The sequence below is a fragment of the Mastigoproctus giganteus genome, chromosome 1, assembly GCF_048544385.1.
Source record: "Mastigoproctus giganteus isolate SK-2022 chromosome 1, ASM4854438v1, whole genome shotgun sequence".
NCBI classification, from domain to species: domain Eukaryota; kingdom Metazoa; phylum Arthropoda; class Arachnida; order Uropygi; family Thelyphonidae; genus Mastigoproctus; species Mastigoproctus giganteus.
In genome coordinates, this window is record NC_143575.1 from 183800632 (window position 1) to 183826368 (window position 25737).

At 40.4% G+C, this 25737-nt stretch overlaps 1 protein-coding gene across 1 annotated transcript in view; it reads right to left on the reverse strand.

Moving 5' to 3' along the window:
- Positions 1–25737, reverse strand: part of Orc3 (origin recognition complex subunit 3) — a 381867-nt gene that overhangs the window by 24207 nt on the left and 331923 nt on the right. The window contains exon 17 of the mRNA XM_090390090.1: positions 19090–19228. Coding sequence (XP_090246216.1) covers positions 19090–19228 — 139 coding nt within the window. The remainder of the gene's footprint in view (positions 1–19089; positions 19229–25737) is intronic.

Consider the following 25737-nt stretch of genomic DNA (forward strand, 5'->3'; position numbering starts at 1 on the left):
CACATGCTGATTATAAAAGCTAGAGAAGGGTGCAACATCCCAGACAGCGATGGAGTAAAGGACACTGTCGTAAAGAAGATAAAACCAAAACTAGACAATCTCCAAATCAAAAGCATTCGCAAAATTCACGACAAAGGGATAATACTGGAAGCAGCCACTAAGTCAGATCTAGAACAGATCAAGTCTTGTGGCACAGCTGAAGACCTAACTCTCACCTTTGAAACCCCCAAACTCATGGGACCAAGTTTAATTGTTTTTGATGTAGATGGCTCAATCCAAAAAGATGACTTGCTGGAGGAGGTGTATAACAGAAATCTCTTTGAATCCATGAGCAAGGAAGAAGCCCTTAAGGAGATGAAAATTCAATTTTCCACCAATACACGGACCCGTGGTCGAGTTAACTGGGTTATAGAAGTGTCCCCAGGATAAGGAGATTCCTACATAGCCAGGATAGAATTTTCTGGGCTGGTCATCCCACAGATTCAGATTTTGTACCAAAATCTGATTTGCTACAAATGTCTTGGTTATGGGCACACCTCTGCTAAGTGTCTTAAAAAAACAGCCAATATGTGAGCATTGTGCTGAGGCAGGGCATCTCTACAAGGACTGTCCCAACCAAGCCTCACCTCCTAAATGTTCAAATTGCAAAGCAATTAACAAACCACACGATCACTCTGTGCAGGATGGAGCATGCCTTGTATACAGAAGAGCAGCAGACATAGTACACAATAAGACTAACTATGGAAAATAGAATGCTCAACCCCCCTCTCTCCCAGACTTCGTATAGCCCAGATCAATGGCCAAAAATCCTTCATCCTCTAATGAACAAGTTGAATCTAGATATTCTTCTCCTTCAGAAACCCTACTGCATCTGTAGAAGGGTCTCTGGTTACTCCCTGGCTTTCAGGAAAATCCAGACAAGAACCAATTGTGCCTTGCTGCTATCATCATCCGCAATCCAGACCTAGTAGTAACACAGATAGAATCACTTTGCACTCCCCACCTAGTTGGGGCTACAATAGAAGGCAGCTTTGGCCGTATTGCGGTCTTAACAGCATACTTCCAATTTGGTACTGATATCCTCCCGCACATAGCTCGACTGGAACAAGCTCTCGACCTCCTGGAGAACATTGATGCCATTATAACAGCAGATTCGAATGCCCGGTCGACACAATGGTTCAACACCTCTACCGACACAAGAGGAGACACATTAGATGAATTCATTGCCTCATGCAGCCTTGAAATCAACAGACCTGGACAACCAACCACTATTCTTCGGGAACTGGAGAGTCTAACCTGGACATCACACTGACTACTTCTCTTCGCAATAGACTCCTTCAATGGCAGGTGCATGACACAGCCACTACTAGCGATCATTGCCTTGTCATCTACACTGTCACCGATTCTGTCATCCCTCATCAAGTGTCTATCCAAGATATTGCAAGATTCTCTACTAAAACAGCAAACTGGGACCGGTTTGACAATGTAATTCAAGATGTTCTTCAGGACCCAGGTAGCAACTCCTACCAATCAATGAACAGTGTGCAGAAAACAGACTTTGTGTAGGGTCTGCTTCTCAAAGCTTCTGAGGCTTCTATGCAAAAAATGTTCCAGGAACCCAAGATCTGTACCATGGTGGTTGCAGGAACTTGCTAACCTGTGCAATTCTCTGAAGCACGCTCGCAAAAAGTACCAATGCAAGTGAAGGACTGAACCTGCTCACATTGTAGAACAGTATAGAGACCAATTCAAACAAGTCTGCCGTGAATATACTAACAAAATTTACCACGCCAAGCAGAGTTCCTGGCGTTCCCTTGTCGAGACTGAGGGGGAACCGGAATCCGTGGGGTTTAGTCTACAAACTTGTGAGGAATAAGTTAGGATCCATGGATGTTATAAACTCTGTCGGCTCTGATGACTCATCTGTTGTTTGTTATTTGGTTTTTAGGAGCATTAGCAACTAAGGCCATATTGCTCCGGGGATATGCGGTGGTCATTCCCTGACCTATCCGCATCCTCCGTATTTGGTGATCACAGGCTCGAACCCCGGTCTAATCAAGAAGCATGTGCTACGCACTACTGCTCCTGCCCACCTGGCTATGGAGGCGCCATGACTCATCTGAGACTACACACTGGGAGGATACAATCAACCGGATTCTGGATGAACTAATATATCAGGACAACACCAACTCTGACACTGACATCCACAGGAATATTGCAGCACAAAATTCCAGCATCCAGCCAGACATGGCTGGAAGCTGGAATGGTTCCTCCGGTCATGGAGGAACCATTCACAGAGGAGGAAGTGGATGCAGCAATTAAAAAAAAATCAAAAAAGGTAAAGCTCCTGGTCTGGATTTTATTGAAGGCGAGACTGTGTGCAATGTCTTTGGGCCATAGCTCCAATGATACTTTTTCGGCTCTTCAACACCTGTCTGAGTGAGGGCAACTTTCCATCACGTTGGAAGCTTTTTTTTTTTTTTTTTTTTTTTTTTTGGTAGTTGTTGGCGCATAGGCTTCTTTTTTTTTTATTTTTTTTATGAAAACCCCAAACATGAAAGGTATCAAAACCTATAGTACTTAGTACCGTGCATGGGTTGAAGGAGAAGTATGGGGGGAGGGGGATGCCGGAAACTTTGCTCCAGAGACTAAACATGGGTTTCACCACTTCAAGCCTCCAATAAGCAAAGTGGTGGTATTTCACCGGTTGATGAAAGTCATCTACCACCTACCATAATGCACCTCCCAAGGTTTTTGCAGTACTTTGATCCAAGCCCGAGGCGGGAATTGAACCCGCGACCTTTGGGTTGCCAGGCAGGCACTTTACCCACCCGGCTAGCCCGGTCGGCACGTTGGAAGCATGCTAACCTGAGGCTCTTACCTAAGGATCCCACAAGTACCTCCAAGGCATACCACCCAATTACACTGCTTCCCATTCTTGGCAAGGTTTTTGAGAGACTGCTGCTCTCTTGCTTCCAACCCCGATATGAAGCCAATGGTTTGGCATCCTCACTTCAATTTGGATTCAAACAAGGGTGCTCCACAATTGATGCTCTATCTAAAACCCTTAAAGTGGCAGAACAGTCAGATGCAACTTATGTATTCGTAATCTTCATTGACTTCAAAGGAGCTTTTGACACAGTGTGGTGGCCGCGCATTCTTCAGAGGGCCAGAGTCTCTAACTGTACCTGGAATTTCTACCACTGCCTCAAAAGCTACTTCTCTAACCGCAAGGTCAGTATCAAAACAAAATATCACTGCATCACTTGACATCTAACCCGAGGCTGTCCCCAGGGCTCCATCCTGGGGCCAGCTGTCTGGAATATGATACTCTACGACTGGCTCCTGAGGAACCACCCACACACTACTCAGCTTTCTTATGCCGACGACATGGTTATCATCGTTGAGGGCCCACCCGCACCACCATAGAAACCCAGGCTGCAGTCATTCTCTCTGCTCTGTCTGTCAATCTTCATTGACTTCAAAGGAGCTTTTGACACAGTGTGGTGGCCGCGCATTCTTCAGAGGGCCAGAGTCTCTAACTGTACCTGGAATTTCTACCACTGCCTCAAAAGCTACTTCTCTAACTGCAAGGTCAGCATCAAAACAAAATATCACTGCATCACTTGACATCTAACCCGAGGCTGTCCCCAGGGCTCCATCCTGGGGCCAGCTGTCTGGAATATGATACTCTACGACTGGCTCCTGAGGAACCACCCACACACTACTCAGCTTTCTTATGCCGACGACATGGTTATCATCGTTGAGGGCCCCACCCGCACCACCATAGAAACTCAGGCTGCAGTCATTCTCTCTGCTCTGTCTGTATGGGCCACAGAAAATAAACTCTCAGTCTCCACTGAAAAGAGCAAAACCATCCTATTGAAAGGCAAACTGGACTTCTCCAGACCTCCTACCCTACATCTGGACTTCTCCAAACCTCCTACGTTTTAATAGCTGCCCACTGAAAAACTACCGACCGGTGAAGTACCTAAGAGTAATTTTGGACGACCGGAGAACTTTCATCCCCCATATCCAAGCTATCAAAGAAAAGATAAAAAATTACATCACTATGTTAGTATGCTTTACCCGCAAGGACTTAACGGACCAACTCAACGACTTCTATATTCAACAGTATTCATACCAATTGTCACATATGGAGCTGCAGTATGGTACCACCGAATGACAATGTCAAATTCAGAAAATTCAACAACTTATGCTACTACAAATGACCCGCGCATGTAGAACGACATCAACTGCCGCCCTACAGGTACTAACAGGCTGCCTCCCCTTGGACCTCCATGTCACTTTTATCGGACTCTCTCATGCTATTAAGAAGAATAAGGAAGCAGAATTCCTCGCTATTCAAACCTGTACCGATACCAAACAGGAACATAAACATGTGTGGCTAGAATTGATAAACCTATGGCAAACCCGCTGGAATAACTCCACAACTGGTGCAACTACTAAACTTTTCCTCCCTGAGGTAACCTACATCAACAAACAACATTCCACTTGGTTCTTCCCTAACGTCTATGCTTCCTTCCTATTAACTGGCCACGGGTCCTTCAAGAGACACCTTCTAGAGTTTGGCCTAGTCGAGGATGCCCTCTGTACCTGTGGAGAACCTGAAGACTGGGACCACGTGATGCATTCATGCAGTGTATACTTAGACCTAAGAACCCAACTACTCCTAGACCTCCACACTACATCACTTCGGCCAGAAACCAAGTTATTGGAATCTAACGATGCCTTCCGTGCACTGACCAGTTATGCCAACGAGGTCTTTCTTCGTCGCTGGCATCACCTGCAACTCCCTAACACTACTCCTGGATAACCTCCACACAGCAACTGATACCCAGCACCGGAAACTTCCAGTCATGAAACTGCAAATTGCGGTCAGCCCTGTCGACGCCGCTCTGTGATTCTCCATTGTGGCTATCCCGGACTCTTTTAAGTTGAACTTTACCTGTTCTCTTCTCCCTACCCACAGTCCTTCTCAAGGACTCCCACAACTACACCTAGCACTCTTCCTGCTCCTTTTGCCTGGGGGATTGCCTATGCTCTGTCATCCCCCACTTTCCTGTCTCTTCTCTGCTCTTTCCTTGGCTCTCCCCACTCTCACTCCTTCAGGGGTGTGGACGGCTCGTCAGATGTCTTTTATCTCCCTGGTCCGGCTCCTCGTGCCAGTGAACGGATGCTGGGAGGCTCCTTCCTGGTGATCACGCCTCCCAGTAACAAAGAGGCCAGTCAAACAACACACAATCCACACTGACTGGCTTTGCAATGTTAACAGAGTACTTAACGCAGATTTGTGGGAAACCACGGGAACCACATAACAATAACACTATGTCCGCATGAAGGAGACATATGAGAATATAAAATTAATTCTGGAAGCAATGAAGTACAAAGATCACCAATGGCAGATCTGTGACATGAGAATATAAAATTAATTGCTTCCAGAATTAATTTTATATTCTCATATGTCTCCTTCATGTGGACATGTATGTATGTATATATATATATATAGGTACCTTCATGTAGACATGTATGTACCTATATATATATATATATATATATATATATATATATATATATATATATACATACATACATGTCCACATGAAAGAGACATATGAGAATATAAAATTAATTCTGAAAGCAATGAAGCTGGATATTGATGGTTCAACAGTTGAGGATCCTGCTCAGGTGGCTAACAATCTAAACAAGTATTTTGCATCTACATTCACGCATGAGGAGTTATTCAGGAAGGAGAATGATGTAGGTAAAGTAAACATTGGCAGTGAGCTGGATGATTTTGTAATAACTGAGAGGAAAGTGGAGGAGAGATTGTTGAGGATAAACATAAAAAAGGCACCTGGGGTGGATGGGATCTATCCAGTTATATTAAAGGAGACAGCAAAGGAAGTAAGCAAACCCCTAGCCATAATTATGAGAGCTTCTTTGGACTCAGGGGAGGTACCCATAGACTGGAGATGTGCAAATGTAACCCCAATTCACAAAGGAGGATCAAAGGCTGACACAAGTAATTATAGACCTGTTAGTTTAACTTCTGTTCCAGGTAAATTAATGGAGGCACTGGTTAAAGAAGCAATGCAGTATCATCTAGACAAGAATTCAGTTATAGCTCAGACGTAGCATGGTTTTGTTAAGGGCAGGTCTTGCCTGACAAATTTGATTGGATACTATGATGTAGTCACAAAAGAACTGGATGCAGGGAATAACTTTGATATTATATATTTGGATCTTAGAAAGGCTTTTGATACTGTTGCACATGGAAGACTGCTGCACAAATTGGAGCAGTGTGGCATTGGAGGCAAATTGCTGCTATGGATAAGGGGATGGTTGAGTGGCAGAAGACAGAGAGTGGTAATCAATGGACACTGCTCAACGTGGACTAATGTTATTAGTGGAGTTCCTCAGGGTTCAGTGTTGGGTCCGTTGTTGTTTTCGGTGTTTATGAATGATATTGATGATGGGATATCAAGTTTAATGTCCAAGTTTGCAGATGATACAAAGGTTGGCAGGGTTGTTAAGGACACTACTGACGCTATGCTGCTGCAACAGGATCTGGAAAGGTTGAACAGATGTTCTGAGAGGTGGCAAATGAAGTTTAACATTGACAAATGTAAAGTACTACATATGGGAAACAGTAACCCCAGAGCAACGTATCAACTCTGCGGTACTACACTGACAGTGGTGGAGAATGAAAAGGACCTGGGGGTAATTGTGCAGGCAGATATGAAGTTCTCTGAGCAGTGCAGACGAGCTGCAAGAGTAGCTCATGGTGTCTTGTCAATGATATACAGGAATTTTTCTAGCAGGGATAAGGAGGTGATTATTCCCTTGTATAAGGCAATGGTTAGGCCACATCTTGAGTACTGTATACAGGTCTGGAGGTCTCATTTCAAGAAGGATGTAGAGCTGCTGGAACGGGTACAGAGAAGGGCAACAAGATTAGTGAATGGAACAAAGGGTTGCTCTTACGAAGAAAGGCTTAAGTTTTGCAAATTACAGAGTCTGGAGACTAGGCACCGGCGAGGTGATCTGATAGAGGTGTATAAGGCTTTGAATGGTTTGAGCATGCTCAATGCCAATGGGATTCTTCATCTTGCTCAGAATAATCACCTCAGAGGGCATAAATTGAAATTGAGAAAGGACGGATGTCGGATAGATGTGCGGAAATTTGCCTTTGGCCAGCGGGTGGTTGGTTGGTGGAACCGACTTCCATCACTTGTTGAAGTTGATAGCCTAAACAAATTTAAAGCTCAACTGGACAGGTATTTCGAACGAACGGAGGGGTGAAATGGGAGTGGTGTGTGTTTTTTTTTTGGCTGATGCTGAATAAGCTTGCTTTCTTGCATCATATGCCTCTACTAATGCTAATGCTAAAGTACAAAGATCACCAATGAAAGAGCTGTGGAGATCTGAAGGTGATTGCAATACTGCTGGGCATGCAGATGGGGTATACGAAGTACTGCTGTTTCTGTGTGAGTGGGACAGTCGGGCTAGGTCCTCACACTCCAAGAGAAAAGTCTGGCCTCTAAGGGAAAAAAATGTTCAGCACAATCCTCTGGTTGATCAAAGCAAAATTCTTCTGCCCCCTTTACACATCAAACTGGGACCCATGAAGAACTTTGTTAAGGGGGTGAACCAGGATGGAGAAGCTTTAAAGTACCTGAGAGGGCAATTTCCACTATTGAGTGATGCTAAGGTTAAGGAAGGAATCTTTCTTGGTCTGAAAATTTGTGAACTTTTAAAGGATGAAAACTTTGAGCGAGTCCTCCAGGGTAATGAGAATGCAGCTTGGGAAGCCTTTAAAAGTGTTGTGCATGACTTCCTGAGGAACTGAAGAGCTGGAAACTATGTTGAGACTGTGAACAACCTTCTAGAAAAGTATCATCAATTAGGCTGCAACATGTCACTGAAAATCTACTTTCTTGATTTTCATCTGGGATTTTCACCACAATGCTCATCATTCATTGTGGTGCAATGAGTGATGAGCACGGTGAGTGATTCCACCAAGACATTTCAGCAATGGAAAGAAGATATCAGGGTAGATGGAACGCTTCTATGCTTGATGACAACTGTTGGACAGTAACAAGAGATGCCCCGGAAGTGGAATACAAGCGAAAAGAAGGCGCTGTCGTGAATAGGCCACATTTAGAAAGTACTTTCGTTCCTGTGCAGTTTCTTGTTTTTTTTACGTTTTAATTAAAAAGAACTGTGATTTATGTTGTATCAAGAAAATGTAAATATGAGATTGTTTTAATATTACTTTTCACTCCGACTACTACTGAATATATTGTGAAATTATTGAAATAATTTCATTTTGTACTTGATCACCCAAATAATGCAAAATATTTTTCGATTCAGATTTCTGAATACGCGAATATGCTCTGCCTTGACCGAATCAAATTTAGCAATTGTTTCAGTGCGTTTTAAAAAAGTTGTAATTTTCATAAAAATCTTTTGAAGATCCCCTGAACGCTATATATTGCCTTCTTAAAAATAGTATCATATATATTATTCTGGCTGAACTCCAGAACATGAGTATTTCCATTGCGGGCGTTGCCAAAGGATGGAGTGATTGCCAGTCGAGTTCTGTGATTGACTGATTATTGGGAATGCGTAATTTACCTCATTTTGCATCTCTGATTTTTTGAATGGATGCAAATTCGCTTCTGATTTTAGCAGGAAATGCATATTTATCGTGCTGTTGTTTAGTCGTTGTCATGCTGCTCTCGGTTATTGTGTGTTATTCCATTTGCAAAAGGATGGATGTAAGACGGTGATTGAATGGTGTTTGAGTGTGAATTTGATAGCTTCGGAATACAAGTGTTTTCAGTGTGGTTGTTTGAAGTTTACCAACCAGCATGTGAGGACTGATGAGGTGTTTTTTTTTTGTTTTCAAGTTGATTCTTGATGCTTTGATGTTTTTTGCAGTAATTGTGTGAGTTTTTAGTATCAGGTTCTATTTATATTAGCAAGATTATTGTCTAAGAATATTCTTAGACAATAGCAAAAGTACTGTATTTCAAAAACTGGAGCTAATAAAAAATTTACGAAGTCATATTCGTTTTTCTCGACCCAAAATTAGTAAAGTTAGCCTATTTTAAGAAAGAAAACAAATTCAAAAAAATTTTTTGTAGAACAGTGTATAATTTGAAAGAAAAAATTAATTTTGAAAATTGTTGTGGATCCTGAATAGCTTTCATCTCTTATTGCATAATTGAAATGATGTTTTTTCAATCTTTTCCTTAAGTGCTTGCTTCTAGAAACAAAGCTTCAATGCCAATGATAGTAGCCATATTATTAGCCAAATTGAGAATTTTTTGGACTGCTTCCTCCATTCTATTTTCTTTAAAATATTCCATGATATTTTGTAGACATTCAAGAGCTTCATATATATCAGAATCTTTTTTTTTTTTTTTGGAGCATTTTACTTACCGGATAAATTTTATTTAAAATATCATGCCAAATTATAATTGAACAAAGAAACTTAAGATGTTATTTTTAAGGCTATTCGTTTAGCATGGTTCCTCGTTTCCACGTCTTTAGTGATTATAGCAAAATCATAGAAAAATATTTAGCTTCTCTAGTCATCTCTAGTATTTTATTTGTAATAATTTGTGAAATTATTTCAATAATTTCATTTTGCACTTGATCACTCAAATAATGCACGATATTTTTCTATTCAGATTTCTAAATACGGCAGATATGTTCTGCCTTAACCGAATCAAATTTAGCAATTGTTTCAGTACGTTTTAAAAAGTTACCATTATCATTTTCATATAAATCTTTTGAAGATCCCCTGAACACTATATATTATTTTGGCTGATCTCCAGAACGTGAGTAGTATCTCTGTTGCAGGCATCGCCGAAGGATGGAGTGATTGCCAGTCGAGTTCTGTGATTGACTGATTATTGGAAATGCGTAATTTACCTCATTTTGCATCTCTGATTTTTTGAATGGATGCAAATTCACTTCTGATTTTAGCGGGAAATGCAAATTTTTCGTGCTGTTGTTCATCGTGCTGCTCTCGGTTATTGTGTGTTATTGTTATTCCATTTACAAAAGGATGAATGTAAGACAGTGATTGAATGGTGTACGAGTGTGAATTTGATAGCTTCGGAATACAAGTGTTTTTAGTGTGGTTGTTTGAAGTTTACCAGCCAGCATGTGAGGACTGATGAGGTGAGTTTTTTTTTTTTTTTGTTTTCAAGTTGATTCTTGACAATTTGATGTTTTTTGCAGTAATTGTGTGAGTTTTTAGTATCAGGTTCTCTTTATATTAGCAAGAGTGTGGGAGTAGCTGCCCCCAGAACAAAAATAAACCCATTTCTGTTGACGTGCATAAACAATTCTCATTGTTAATGCATGTGAAGTCGTCTAGTAACGTACGGGCAGAAGAATCATTGGTTGTATGTGATGTTAATTTTTGTTAGCTGTTTTTTTAAAAAATTGCCCTTTTTCCGTTTCAGCTCTGACATATTGTGATGTCAAATGACATCCCCCAGTAACATGTGCTCGAAGAGGAGAGGGTGAAAACAGAGAGTGGGAAGTGCCTTCATGTCCTATCATTGTGTTTTTCCTCTCTCTCTCTCTCTCTCTCTCTCTCTCTCTCTCTCTCTCTCTCTCTCTCTCTCTAGCCTAAGTATGGGGTGAAAGTTGTTGTTGATACATCACTATTTTGCTGTACCTATGTTCTGGAGTATAACCCTGAAAATTATAAATATTAAACACGGATCCAGATAATAAGCAAATTAACATAAGTCTGCAATTTCATATACTGTATTTATTTCAAATGAATTATTTGCCTGCCTTGTTGAATATGGTAAACGTTTAACCAATTAGATGATCAGTGCGACTTCTAGGTATGTGGGATAGGCAGCTGGATAGGGCTTATGAGTACCACTAAGTTGCAGAATGGTAATCCCTTTGGCTCTTAATTCATTCTTAGTAGTAGCTGTTGTGGTTGTTATTTGGTTTTTAGGAGCATTAGCAACTAAGGCCATATTGCTCCGGGGATATGCGGTGGTCATTCCCTGACCTTTCCACATCTTCCGTATTTGGTGGTCACGGGCTCGAACCCCAATCTAATCAAAAAGTGTGTGCTGCTTAGTAGTAGCACTAATTGCCTGAAGGCCAGAGGTGTGAACAATGCATTCCCAGTTGTCTCTCCTAATTCGTCGTTATAGTGTGCATAGTGTTAGGGTCAGGTGCCACCTTTGATTTCTCACATCTGCGTCATATGTACGCTGTGAAGGAATACAGTACTACTGTAAATGACAGAAAAGTGTTGTCTGTTGTATATGACATATTGTGTTAAGTTCTGTTGGGTGTCCTTGGCCGCAGGGCTCCACGTTGCCTGCACACACTGCTAGGAGGTAGCCAGGCTGCCCTTTATTCTCTGGCTGGTCCCCGCCAGGGTCACCTGAGCGTCCTGGACGAAGACCAAGTTAAAAAAATATATATATATAAAGAGAAGAGAAGGCCTGAGGAACAAGAGGAAGGGAGGTCTGAATGTGGGGAAAAAGCTAAAGTGGACAGATAGAGAAGGCAGTCCACCCAAGTAAGGTGAAATAGAGGTTGGGGAGAGGGATCAAAGTCACAGGGGCAGACGCCACTGTGTGAGTGCCAAAGGCCAAGCACTCTCTGGGAGTTGGCATTCCAAGGAGTGCCAACCTTGATGATGCCAGCATAGTATTTATTCTTCAGTACAATCTTCAATCTTACTCTTTTATCAGTTGGGAAGATGCTATCCGATCCCAGTTTGTGTTTGCACTTGAGGGTAGTTGTTCTGAGCAGCTCTAAGTTCAGCAAGCTTTGTCTGTCTGATGGTAAAGACAGCTTGCACATAACTCGTTAGGACTTTGTATGTTGTTTCATCCTGAAGCATGTATGTTTCATGGTTACGAGGGTTCCCCCTGGGTTTCAGTAAAAAATTTGAGCCTACAATTATCATAAGTAGGACACTCATGCGTGACATGCCCCCATGACGCCTCTTCGCCACAGTGGCAGAATGGATTTATTTAAATTCCCACTGCTGTCAATTTCTGTTGAAAGGGCCCATGTCCTGCGATCAGGAATGTAATTTGCAGACCAGGTGAAAACCTGGAAGGGAACTTTGGAAAAGTCATGTCAATGGATGGGAGGAATCTTCTGGTAATTTCTCCTTTTGGCGTGGTTTCCCCATGAATGCTGCCAAAGTCCTTGAAGGTGTTTGAAAATACGTTTTCTTTCTTGTTTCAGGTCATTGGTAAGCTCCAGTTGAAGGTTTAACAACTGTGTCAGAATTCCCTTCTTTAATCGATGGTAAAGGCCCCTTTTAATCACCTCACGATAGAGCTGCAAGCATCCAGTAGGGCAGGGGTGCCCCCCCCCAATTTCTTCTTCTTCGATTTGCATATTTCTTCTGCCCCAATCTTTCCTTTTAGTTTGCATATTCATGATAACCCCATATTTCCTTCACAATTTTCTTATGTTCTTATTTAAAGTTCTTTGGTTTGCTTTAATGAATTTTATTATTATAATTGATTCATTAGTTTATGTTAATCCTGTTTATTACAATTTTCTTTTAAAGTCGATTTGCATTTGGTTGAGACCTGTTGTTCAGCAGAGTCAATGCTGAAATTAGCATTTTGTTATATTTACTGATTTTAAACTATAGAGGACATGGCACATATATTATGTTTATTTTTGAATTCAAGTTGTTCACTGCTTTCTGTTCTTTAGCTGGATCATACAATGATATTCACTGACACTTTGCTGGATAACAGTCAGTGACTGAAATATGAACCTTTTAGAATTTACAAGGGCTGATGTTACCTGAAAAAGTAGCCCTTGTGGATTCTGAGTCTTTATTTTATTTATTATGGATGTGGTACTCTCCCTTTGATGGATGTGATGTGTTATCCCTGGGGGTGGTAATATATGTTTGTATTACTAGAGAAAAGAATATTCTAGACCTGATCACCCATGAACCAGATGACATAATAGGGCTGGGAGTACAGAAACCAGTAGCAGGAAGTGATCATGGAGTTCTACAGTGGACGATTAAGAGAGAGGTAGCAGTAGTTAAAAGGCAAAGCAATGGGTTATAATTTCAGGAAAGGAAATTACGATGGCTTAAGGTACTACGTGGCTCTGTTAATGGGGTAGATATTTCACAGAGATCAAATATAATTGAATAATGTATTGCATATCTTTAAAACATTAAACACAGAAGCCTTGAATGCATAAATACCATTACAAAAATACTCCATGAGGAGGATTTCAAGTTGGATAAATAATGAAGTTGCCAGATTACTTGAGTGGAAAAAGGCAGAGTGGAAAAGTTACAGAGCAATAAAAAAGTACTGAAGCCTTATAACAGCTACAAATTGATCTGAAATAGTGCCACAGAAAAGGTTAGGCTGGCAAAGGCTGATTATGAAAAATGGCTGGCAAAGAGCGCAAAGAGTGGGGATAAGGAATTCTTCACATATATAAATGCAAAGAAGAGGACAAACCAGATCAGACCCTTATGTAACGGACGTGGGATGGTATTAAATACCCCAGCTGATGTTGCATATGAACTTAACTGTTACTTTGCATCAATATTTACAGAAGAAAAACCCTTCATATCAATGAAAAATTATGGGAATGAAGTTGAAAAATATGGAATTAATGATACTGAAATTTCACATGATTAATTTAATGGAAAAATCCGAGCCTATAGGTGAGTAAGGCTCCTGGGGTTGTTGGCAGGTGAGTGCATCGAAACATTAAGGCTAATTATGAGAGCATCATTAGACTTCGGAGATATTCAGTTGGATTGGAAAAGTGCCAATGTGTCGCCAATACATAAAGGATGTTCTAGAGTGTAGTGGGAAATTACTCTGGTCAGTCTAACTTAAGTAGCAGGGAAAATCATGGAGGGTAAAATTCAGGATCATTTAGATAGAAGTGGAATTCTGAAGCATACACAGCATGGTTTTGTAAAGGGAAAATCATGTTTAAAAACCTGGTTTGCTATTTTGACAGTCACTCATTAGCTAGATTTAGGGAATAATTTTGACATTGTTTATTCAGATTTCAGCAAAGCATTTGACTCAGTCCCACATGAGCACTTTATAAGCTGGAACAGGTTGATTAAATCATTAGTTGATTAAATCATCCTACTATCCATCTGATTAATCATTAGATGGATAGTAGGATGCCGTCAGGTCAGGAGGCAAGGGGTTGTAATAAATGGTTATTCCTCAGATTGGGTTAATGTAAGAAGTGGGGTTTCCTCAGGGATCAATATTGACGGTCACTGTTGTTTTTGATTTTCTTAAATGACATCGATGAAGGGATAGAGCGTATGATGTCTAAATTTGCAGATGATGTAAAGATTGGTAGAGTAGTTAATAATCACTGCCAAGCAGAGCTTCTTTAGAATTACAAAGATAGACTTCAGGGATGGTCAGAAAATTGGCAGCTATGCTTTAATCCAGCAAAGTGTAAGGTATTGCACCTGGGGAACAATAACCCCAAAATAACTTATACACATGGTGGAGTTGAAATAAAGTCATTAGTGGAAGAAAGGGACTTGGGAGTTATGATACACTCAGACATGAAGTTCTCTGGGCATTGTAGACAGGGTGCAAGGAAGGCCCATGGTGTCCCATCGATGATTTAGTAGAGATAAGGATGTCATAATCCTATTATATAAGACCACACCTAAAAAAAGACATCGAGCTTCCTGAAAGGGTCCAAATGCGGCTAAACTCACCTGGTGAGACTGGCAAAAAGCTGTCCAAGTGGGGAAAAACATCGAACATGTGGGTTGTGCAGACTGGAAACTAAGCACCTTACAGGAGACTTGATTGAGGTGTTTAAGGCTCTGAGAGGCAAAATTAAATGAATGATGGCAAAATTTACAGAGTTATAAATGATTCTAGAACTAGGGGCCATAAATTCGAGTTACTGGGGAGATGTTTAGACTGGATTGCAGGAAGTTTTATTTTAGTCAGTGAATTATAAATTTAATGGAATAAGTTACCTACTTGGGTGGTTGAGGCTGACAGTTTGGAGAAATTCACAGGTCAGCTGGATAGTTACTTATGGAAGGAGGGAAATATTTCCTTTTAGTTGTCTATTTCCTTTTCTTTTATTATTTATTTATTTTATTTTATTTTATTTATTATTATTATTTTACTCCTTTTTTTTGGCTGGTGCACATAAGCCTTAGGCTTTTTTGCACCATATGGCCATTTACTAATACTATAAGATAGGAGTCATTTTCATTTTTTTAAATTTTTTTATTTTGAATGTGAAGGTATTTTTGTACTCAGAAGAATCACAGCTTGCCATTAAAAACCTAATTGTTGCATTAGCATATTGTACTAATATGACAGTTAACAGTTTTTTTTTTTTTTTTTTAAAAGATAATTTGTTTGTGAAGGTCAGGTTACTTTGAATTAAGCTCTGTAGTAGTTGATTCACACAAACTGGTATGATGTGCCATAGTCAATTGCAAACCAGGTCATGGAATATAAAACTTCTGAATAGCCAATACTAGTTTTTGTAAATGAACAAAAATGGGGAGAGGAAAAAAAGCAAAACAAAAAGAGGTCCAACCAAAGAATTTTAACATACAGCTAATGGATTTCCATGACAACATATAATTTGCCTGCTGCAGCATATAATATAAATTTCAAATTAATGATAATTATTTATCATTAATTTGAAAGAAAAGTCTGGGAATCCCATTCACATAGTACCAGAACATAGTTCTGGAGTGCTCCATAGTCTTCCAATTTATAAAAGATAACAGGTATGCCTCTCTCTGTTTTCTTCCTGTCTTGAAGTTATTTTCAGCTGGTTTATGATTGTGCTCACTTGTATATCTAAGTGACTTACATTGAAAGGACAGAATTCATGGGATATCTGGTTCCTGGGCAATGCGACGCTGTCACCCTTCTCGCCAGTGGACGAACCCAATGCTTGGCAGGTGCATAGGTACACTGCATTCACATAGACAGTAATTCAATGTCAGTATGGATAAATGCCATGAGTTAACCGACTTTGAAAAAGGGATAATAGTGGGTGCCCGACACACGGGTCGTACAGAAATTGCACTATCCCCGTTCGACAGTATCAAGCGTTTATATGGAATATGCCATTTCCAGAATAACATTTCATCATGGACAGTGCTGTGAGTGGAGAAAGGTGGTGGATTAACATGGCCGTCAACATCTGTCTCGCATTGTTTCAGCCAACCGGAGAGCGACAGTTGGACAAATTGCCATCGACTTCAACGAGGGAGGTGTCAGAAACGTCTGCACCAAGACCATCAGGTGATCATTAGCCACAATAGGTTACGGGAGCTGAGCTGACGACCCACCAGAGTCCCATTGCTAACACCATGAGACAAAACTCTATGCCTCAACTGGGTGAAAGAACATCGACACTGGACCTTAGCTTATTGGAGACAGATCTTCTAGTCTGATAATTCCCGTGTCCGGTTATTTCGAGCAGCCGGAGGGTGCATAGCTGGCGGAAACCACACGAAGCTATGCACCTGTCATGTCAACAAGGAACTGTTTAGGCAGGTGGGCGGTCGGTAATGGTCTGGAGCATGTTCAACTAGCACATGCTGGGACCTCTGGTACATCTAGATGCATCTCTGAGTGGTCCAGGATGTGTCCATCCTTGCAGACCATCTGCATCCCTTCATGGTCAATGTGCACCCTCCGGTTAATGGACTCTTCCAGCAGGACAATGTGCCTCCCAACAGAGCTGTTGTGACTAGAACATGGTTCAAAGAGCATTCTGCAGATTTTATCACCATGTAATGGCCTCCCCGTTCATCGCACATGAACCCAGTGGAGCAGGGTTCATGGGATACAATCTTTGGGATGCTGTGGAAAGGTCCGTTCGAGCTTCGGATTTTCCACCCAGGAATGGAATTATTGACCACGGTGCAGCAAGCACCGTTGATGGAAATACCTGTGGAACGCTTTTGTGAACTAGTAGACTCAATGCCTTGCCTTATGACTGTCCTTATCTGGGCAAAAGGTGGGCCTACCCATTTATCCCATGATTTCTGTCCACTCTGTGTATATACATGGTTGTCCTTATGAGTCTAATGATACACGTCAAACTAATCTTCAGTTTCCTTAAGCCCGGATAAAGTAATCAATTTTCTTTGTGCCATTTCCAAGTATAACAACCCTAATTTTTTCAGTAGTGTGATAGACTTAGAGATCACAAATCTCTATTCAGATATGTGATGTTTCCATGAAATGTAATAACCCCCCCCCCCCAAGTTCTGCATGGAGACCTAACTGAAGCATTTCGAGTTTTAAAATTGTCAAGTCAAAATTGCTGACAGCATTTTTACTTTTTCTTTGATGAAACACAAAAAGGGTCATAAATTTAAATTCAAAGAGGATGGTTACAGAGTAGATTTTTTTTTTTTTTTTTTTTGGGTAGTTGTTGGTGCATCGGCTTCTGTGGCCATAATGCACCTCCCAAGGTTTTTGCAGTACTTTGATCCAAGCCCGAGGCAGGATTCGAACCTGCGACCTTTGGGTTGCCAGGCAGGCATTTTATCCACCCGGCTAGCCCGGTCGGCTATAGAGTAGATGAGCAAAAACTTCCCTTCAGTCAAAGGGCAATTGATTTTTGTAATAACTTTCCATCTAACACCATAGAGACAAGAAACATGGATAAGTTTAAGAGAGGATTGGACAAATTATTGGAAGGATAGGTAAACGAAGCAAATTATTTATTTACTATTATTTTTTTTTACTAATGCTGTTTAATAATTATCTTCCCAATCATCTCAAGTGATACTGATGATTTTTTTTTATCACCTTTCCTAACCTTTATATCATTGCAAATTTGTGGTGATATAAAGGTTAGGAAAGGTGATAAAAAAAAAAATGCAAGTTAGGTAGGCTGAACTTGCACAGAATAATTTAGACAGCCCTCATGAATGATCAAAACAAATAGCAGTTATGTTTTAATGCTGCCAATTGTAAGGTTCTGCACTTAGGAAATGATAACCTAAGAATAGCTTATACACTAGGTTGAATAAAGCTAAAGGGTGTGCACTGAGTGGCCACCTTATTAAATACACCTGCCTAATAAATTGCAAATAACTCCCCCCCCCAGCCTGGAATATCCTGGATTCATCATGACACGGATTCGATTAGGTGTCAAAGTGTGCCACAAAGATGCTAGCACATTGACTCAACTGCTCTCCACAGTTGTAAACTGGATAGTTGAGGATTGCTACTCTGAATAGCTTGTTCCACCCCACCCCCACCTCACAGTTATCAATTAGAGTGAGATCTGGTGACTGGAGAGACCAGTATCAGTGTGGCTGAATTCACTCTCATGTTCTGGAATCAGTTCAGTACAATTCTGAGCTTGGGGCATGGCACATTATCCTGTTGCCAGAATCCATTCACATATGGATACATTGCAACCATGAAAGGATTGTGCCTGTTTTGGAAATTTGTTTCCAGATAACTTGTGGCATGCAAATGTTGCACCGAAAAAACACACTCCACACCATCACCAGCCTGCATTGTTGACACCTAGCAGGATGGATCCATGGACTTATGCTGTTTCATCATAGTCAGCATAAAATCTTTGTATGCTAACATATATTTACAAAATGCTTAACAGCTATGATCAACCTTTTAAATAGAGATAACCAAACAAATGAATAAGATATTAAGCTGTTAGACAGGTTCCAAGTTATGTGTTCTATTATTTGGCTCCCTGGGCAGTGAGTCAACATAAAAAAAAAAAAACACCCATCTATTAGAATATCCCACCTACTAAATAGGTAGCAGGTTCAGTTTCCTACTGAACTCTGTACTAAAAAAGATATTAGGGTAAATTCAGGAGATAAAATAAACAATCTATTTCTCCAATAAACAAAATATGTTGAAACAATGTCTACACAATTGCAAACAGTCTGCTCTCTCTCTGTGTTTGTGGAGAGAGAGAGAGAGAGATTTGAAATTTAACTTTGTAACAACATAACTCACAGAAAAATTAAATTATTAAATGAATACCTACCTTTAAATATGAGTGAGGATCTATCAACGCTTTCTGCAGAGCTGATCTTGGTGCTGCCATCAGGTACTTCTTGATAGCTCCAAAATTGTCAAAATAGAATACTTCATAAAGAGGCAAAGATGCTGGAGGCACAATTTCCCTGGTAATATAATTACACCATATTACTAACAATGGAAATAAGAGTAGGTTACTCTTAATGAGGACAGTAAATTGATCAGTATTTTTTAGAATTATTAGAAGGTCCATTTTTGTAGATAGGAATTAGACGAACTTGTTTGAGCATAGCGGGAATAAAACCCTCTACAGTATATTCAAATTGTAAAAATATTTTTACTATCACCTTCCACTATGCACCTTTTTTAAGAGAGAAATAGAGATCAGATATAGTTGCATAATATAGAGGGTGTCTTGTAGGTTCGCTACCATAGAAATCTGTTATTTGACAAAATACCAAAAAGTGAAGGGTGAAAGTTGTTACAAATAATGGGTTTTCAGAGTAAAGAGAAGTCATACTACAGGAAAGAGGGGCCTCCATATCCAGGTGGGCAGGAGCAGCAGTGCATAGCACACGCTTCTTGATTAGACCGGGGTTCGAGCCCGTGACCACCAAATACGGAGGATGCGGAAAGGTCAGTGAATGACTACCGCATATCCCCGGAGCAATATGGCCTTAGTTGCTAATGCTTCTAAAAACCAAATAACAAAAAAAAAAAAAAAAAAAAAAACACATACAGGAAAGATGAATAGCGAAATAAAACCACTGTTACTCATTGAATTCAGTGCAGAAATTATGCAGTATTCCATATGTATGTATAGTTTGTTGATTTTCAATACTTTGCCACCATTTTTCCATATTTGATATATAATGTGTGTATATAGTTTGATATATTTTAGTTAATTGTACTGTATTATCATTGTTAAATTTGATTATTTCTGCCACTAAAGAAAGACACAAATGTATGGCTGCTTGTTTCCATATTATTTTCAAGTGTAATTTAATGCAAAATTTGCATTAAAGCTGTGATCCAGTCATGAACAGCACTGTGTGACTATTTATTCACGTGTATCCCCATATACAATATGCATTTCAATTATTATATCAGAGAAACGATGTGTGTGTGTGTGTGTGTGTGTGTGTGTGTGTGTGTGTGTGTGTGTGTGTGTGTGTGTGTGAGAGTGAGTGAGAGCCTGTCTGTCTGAAATACACAAGAAAAGGAAGGGTTTGACTGACCTCACTGAACAGATGCACGCAATTTAAGAACCTAAGAGGTATTTCTAGGAAAATCCAACCCAATCTACTAAGTCACAAGGAAGACAGGCAAATGGTGCACGCACGCACATGCAAAGACAGAAAGACAGGTGAAGATACTCCATGGCAGACCCTACAATGACCTCCATCAAGACTACATAGATAAGATGGCTTCCAATGCTTGGCTCACAAAAGGAGAGCTCTTCCCCAGACCAAAGGACTCGTGCTTGCCATCCAAAACCAGGTAATCAACACCAGTAACTACAGGAAATAGAGCACCAAGACCCCAGAGTATGACACATGAATTGTTTGTGTCTAGGTGGCATCGTCAAAGTATTTATGATGCCACCTGACTCCTGAAACAATCCAGCACAATCACCGTGGGAATGCAGCGTGATCACCCTGACAAGTATACTCACAGACATGATCAGGTGGCCAGGATAATTTTTTTTTTTTTTTTTTTGATTTGGTAGTTATTGGCGCATCGGCTTCTGTGGCCATATTGCACCTCCCAAGGTTTTTGCAGTACTTTGATCCAAGCCCGAGGCGGGAATCGAACCCGCGACCTTTGGGTTGCCGGGCAGGTACTTTACCCACTCGGCTAGCCCGGTCGGCCCCAGGATAATACATCAACATCAGAAGCTAATGCAAAAATACCAGCTGATCAAAAAAAGTTTAATTTATTACAAATATGAGCCTCAGGCTATACTAGAGATATTTACTGACAGACTATACTGGGACCATGCCATCCTAACGAACAATCGGGCACAACAGACCAAATATAACCCTTACTGACAGGAAGGAAATGGTGACCTATGTGATCGACATAACGGTGCCCAACTCTAGAAAACACACCAGGAAAAGCTCAGGAAGTACTCAGACCTAAGATAGGGGGAAGTCAAAGATATGTAGCACATGGAACAATTAATGACCATCCCAATCATCATGTCAACCACTGGCATGGTACCATAGAGCCTTCATAAGAATATAGAAACAATAATCTTCTCCAAGAGAACTTACATGGAACTCTGGAGGATAGTAACAGAGTTCCCTGATCAACAGTAACAATAATAATAATAGTAACCAGACACAACCAACCAACCCATGCACTTTGTACCAGTACTTGTCATGGAGCAAAAAAAAAAAAAAAAAAAAATCCCATGAAAGGAGAAACAGTTTTTAAATAATAATGATAAATGGGATGCTCTTCCCTGAGACTGAAGGACCAGGTAATCAACGCCAGGAAATACAGCAAATACACCACCAAGGACCCTGCAGTGACAGATAACACATGTCAACAATGCTACCTAGCCTCAGAATCACAGGATCTGGGGTGATCACCTTAATGGAATACACTCAGACATGACCAGGTTTCCAGGATAATATATCAGAAGCTAGCAAGAAAATACTAGTTGATCAAAGAAAGTGCACCAAACTACAAGTATGAACTCACAAGCTGTACTGGGACTGTGCCATAACAGAAGACAATCCCACACAATAGATCACACATAACCCTCACTAACAAGAAGGAAAATACAACCTACTTGATCAAGATAGAAGTGCCCAATGACAGCAACCTACAAGGAAAAGATCAGGAGGTAAAAGAGATGTGGCATATGGAACAAGTATGACCATTCCAATCACTGTGTCAACCACTGGCATAATGCCAAAGGGCCTACATAAGAACCTAGCAGCAATAGGCCTCCCAGAGAACACCTACAAGGAACTCCAAAAAGTTGCAATCCTGAACACCTGTAGGATAGTCGGATAGTTCCTTGAGCAATAACAATAGGCAGACATTATATTATTATTATAAAAAAACCTTTCTTCGTTATGGGATTTTTTCTGCCCCATGAAGGGTACTGATACCAAGTGCATGGGGTGGTTTGTTGTGTCCGGTTACGGTTATTATTGTTACTGTTGGTTGATTGACTCTTTTTACTATCATACAGGTGTTTGGGATACCAGCTTTCTGGAGTTACATATAAGTGTTCTCTGGGAGACCTATTTTTGCTGGGTTCTTATGGAGGCTCTTTGGCACCATGCCGGTATAATGATTGGTATGATCATTACTTGTTCCACATGCCACATATTTTTGACTTCATAATCTTTTCCTCATATGTTTTCTGGAGGTTGCTGGTGTTGGACACCGCTATGCCAATCAGATAGGTTGCCACTTCCTTCTTGTCAATGAGTGTTTTGTCTGGTCTGTTGTGTGGAATCATCTTGTCCATCATTATGGCACGGTCCCAGTATAGTCTGTGAGTAGAGGTTTCTATTATGCCCTGAGGCTCATACTTGTGATACAGTACACTTTCTTTGATCAGCTGGCATTTTTGCACTAGTTTCTGATGTATTATCCTAGCCATCTGGTCATGTCTGTGAGTGTAATCTGCCTGGTTGATTACCCTGCATTCTGTGGTGATGTGCTGGTTTGTTTCTGGGGCCAGATGGCATCATCAACATGTCATCTGTTATTCCAGAGTCCTCTTGCAGCTGCAGGAGTGGGCACAAGTACACATGCTCAAAATATCTCCTGAAAAAACCAAACAAATACTTCTAAAAGGAAATTTGGACATAAGAAGACGTCCACAAATCAAAATTAACAAACACAACTACTATAAAAATGGTAACAGAACTGAAATATCTTGGAGTGGTCTTTGATTCAAAATCAACTTTTTACCCTCATTTGACTTACTTGGCGAAAAAAGTGTGAAACTATACAGGTATGATTGCCAGGATCAGTTGATCAGACTTGGGGCTCAAAAGAAAGACCCTGGCAATCATATACCATGCAGTGTTCTTGTTATCACCTATGGAGCCAGTGAGTGGTTCACCCGCTTGGCCATAGTAACAAACAGGAATAAATTAGAATCAATACAAAAGACAGACAATACTTCTCACTATTACGAGAGCATGTCACACAGTGAGCACACCTGCACTGCAGTCTGGCCAGAGCTCTCCCACTTTACCTGGAAGTAGCCAAAAGAGGCTTGTATTATAGACTTAAAAAGGGCATACCCACAGAATTTCTGGGGATAGCCCTCGATACAGCCAACACCTTCAACACTGAAAGAAAAAGAATAGCCACAAAGCTCCATGAGCTATGGCAAACTAAACCGACCAAGTATGCCCCTAACAATGCTGCCAAATTCTAATGAATGTCTAAATTCAACTGCTTTCTCATAAACCTCTTTCAGCCCTTCCAAATTCTTGTTACCCCCCCCCCCCTTTATATAGACCTAGACACTGATATCCTCAGAAATTAGGTGGTGGGGCCTGCCAGAGTACTTAAATAATCTACTGGGTACCTGACCTGCCTCCCCGTGGAAAGTGCAGACAACGATGGGACAACAATAGGGGCCCAACAACTAAATGGTCAGAGAAACAACAGAACATAACACTACACAATAAACCACTCCCTACACACTTTTTAAATCTTTGGCCTACACAGAATTCTGCGTCACACATAAAAAGAATACAACATGGAGATACAACCCATGGTTCCATCAAACAACTAACACACTTTACACTAGTCCTTAGTAGTGTATTTCCTATAGTTCCTAGTGTTGATTACCTGGTCTTGGATGATTGAGTATTAATTCTTTAGTCTCAGGGAAGAGCCTACCATTCATAAGCCAAGTTGGAAGCCATCTTATCTGTGCAGAGCCTTGATGGAGGTCACTGTAGTGTCTGCTTTCTGTCTTTGTTTCTTATGTCTGTGTAAGTGTGGTTTCTTTGTTATGGATTGGTAGAATGGGTGCTGTTTTCCTGGAAGTAATCATGCAGGTTAATAATCGCCTTTTTTTTTGCTCAGAGGTCAGTCAATTCCTTCCCTCCTTTACGGGCTATGGCCAGTCTCTTGATGGCCGACATTGGGTGGTGTTGGTGCCATTCAGCTTTGATTTTAGGAAGCTTCTTAGTCTCTGATGGTATTTCTCAGTCAGGCAGACTCAAGATATGAGGAATCTAGTATTCTAACTTGTGGGCCTGCACCATCCCCAGATATCTGTATGTCTCTCCCTCTGTCATGGCTTCAATGGCCCCAAGTGCCAAACAATTCTGTGATTGATCAAGCAACATTGCTCTGGATTAGTACTCTTTCTTGAAATAAAAATTGTTTCCTTATTTACAGTATTCATTAATACACAATTAACTAATCTACAGTAAAGATATCAACTTTACTAAATTAAGAAGGAAAGTAACCTCTTTTCCTTTTCTTTTCTCATATACATCTTAATTACTAACCTCCTAGTGCTTGGTCACAGGGTGGCACTGCTCCTGCCTCCACTTGGCAGGGCTGGTAACCTAGTAGGGAAAAGTTCTCCCTTCCAGGGCAAAATGGAGAAAACTGACTCCAATACCCAGGAATTCACTGGCTCCATAGATCCGAACACAACTGATACCAGATGTGAGGAATCTAGCTATCTCGGAGACATCTAAAATGATTAGAAAAGGCGACAGAATGATGCCGTAAAGAGACTAAAAACTGACATAAATGCTTTAAATGTCATAGCATATCTTATAATACATTCAAATACTAGGAAATATTCACTCTTGATTCAAATACTGAGACATATTTGTCCTTCAGGTTTTCACAGACATTCTCTCAGATAAGCCAGACAAGCTGTACTTGCTACCTGTGAGTCTAAAACGTGGATGGAACTGATATTCGGGTGACACTCAAGTCAAGTGGACCCAATTTCGGCAAAGTCCAGATGGTCTGACAGCTAAATCCTCTGATAAATCCTTTTTCATGATGGTGGGACTGTTAGTAATCCTGGGTATAACTTGGGCTCACAAAACTGGTCAAAATCTTAACACTGGTATTTCGGTATTTTTAATTTATGAAACCGGGATACTGGTATTCCAAAAAAAAACATTTTTCGCAAATAAATTTTGATGACAATTAGTGCTTATTGCACCTAATTGCAATGCAGAGATGGGGAAACCACTGATGCCATTTGACACAAACACACTACACTTTTTTATAATAATATCACCATTCAACTAGCTAAGGGAGTGGCCAGTATCTGGGGCACTATCGCACTATAAAGTAAGGAAAAAACAAGTAATTACTTGAATTCACGTTTTAAATCAAACTAGTACAATAATAAATATTCTAGAAAAAATTATTAAACATACAGTCTAAAAACAAAAAAATAAGCATTCACACTACCTGTCCGAATAAAGTGAGCTCTTAAGAAACTCAATAGTGTTATTGTTTAAACTGAATCTAATTTTGGTACATATTTAATTAGCGACAGAAAACGTCCTTTTGGATTCTGTGCTGGCTGGTGCTTTGTACTGAGATAGTCGTAGATGAATTGCAGTTTAACCCCCCATTCCCTCAACTTCAAAAAATCTTATTTCTTTTTTATCAGAAATAAAAAATATTT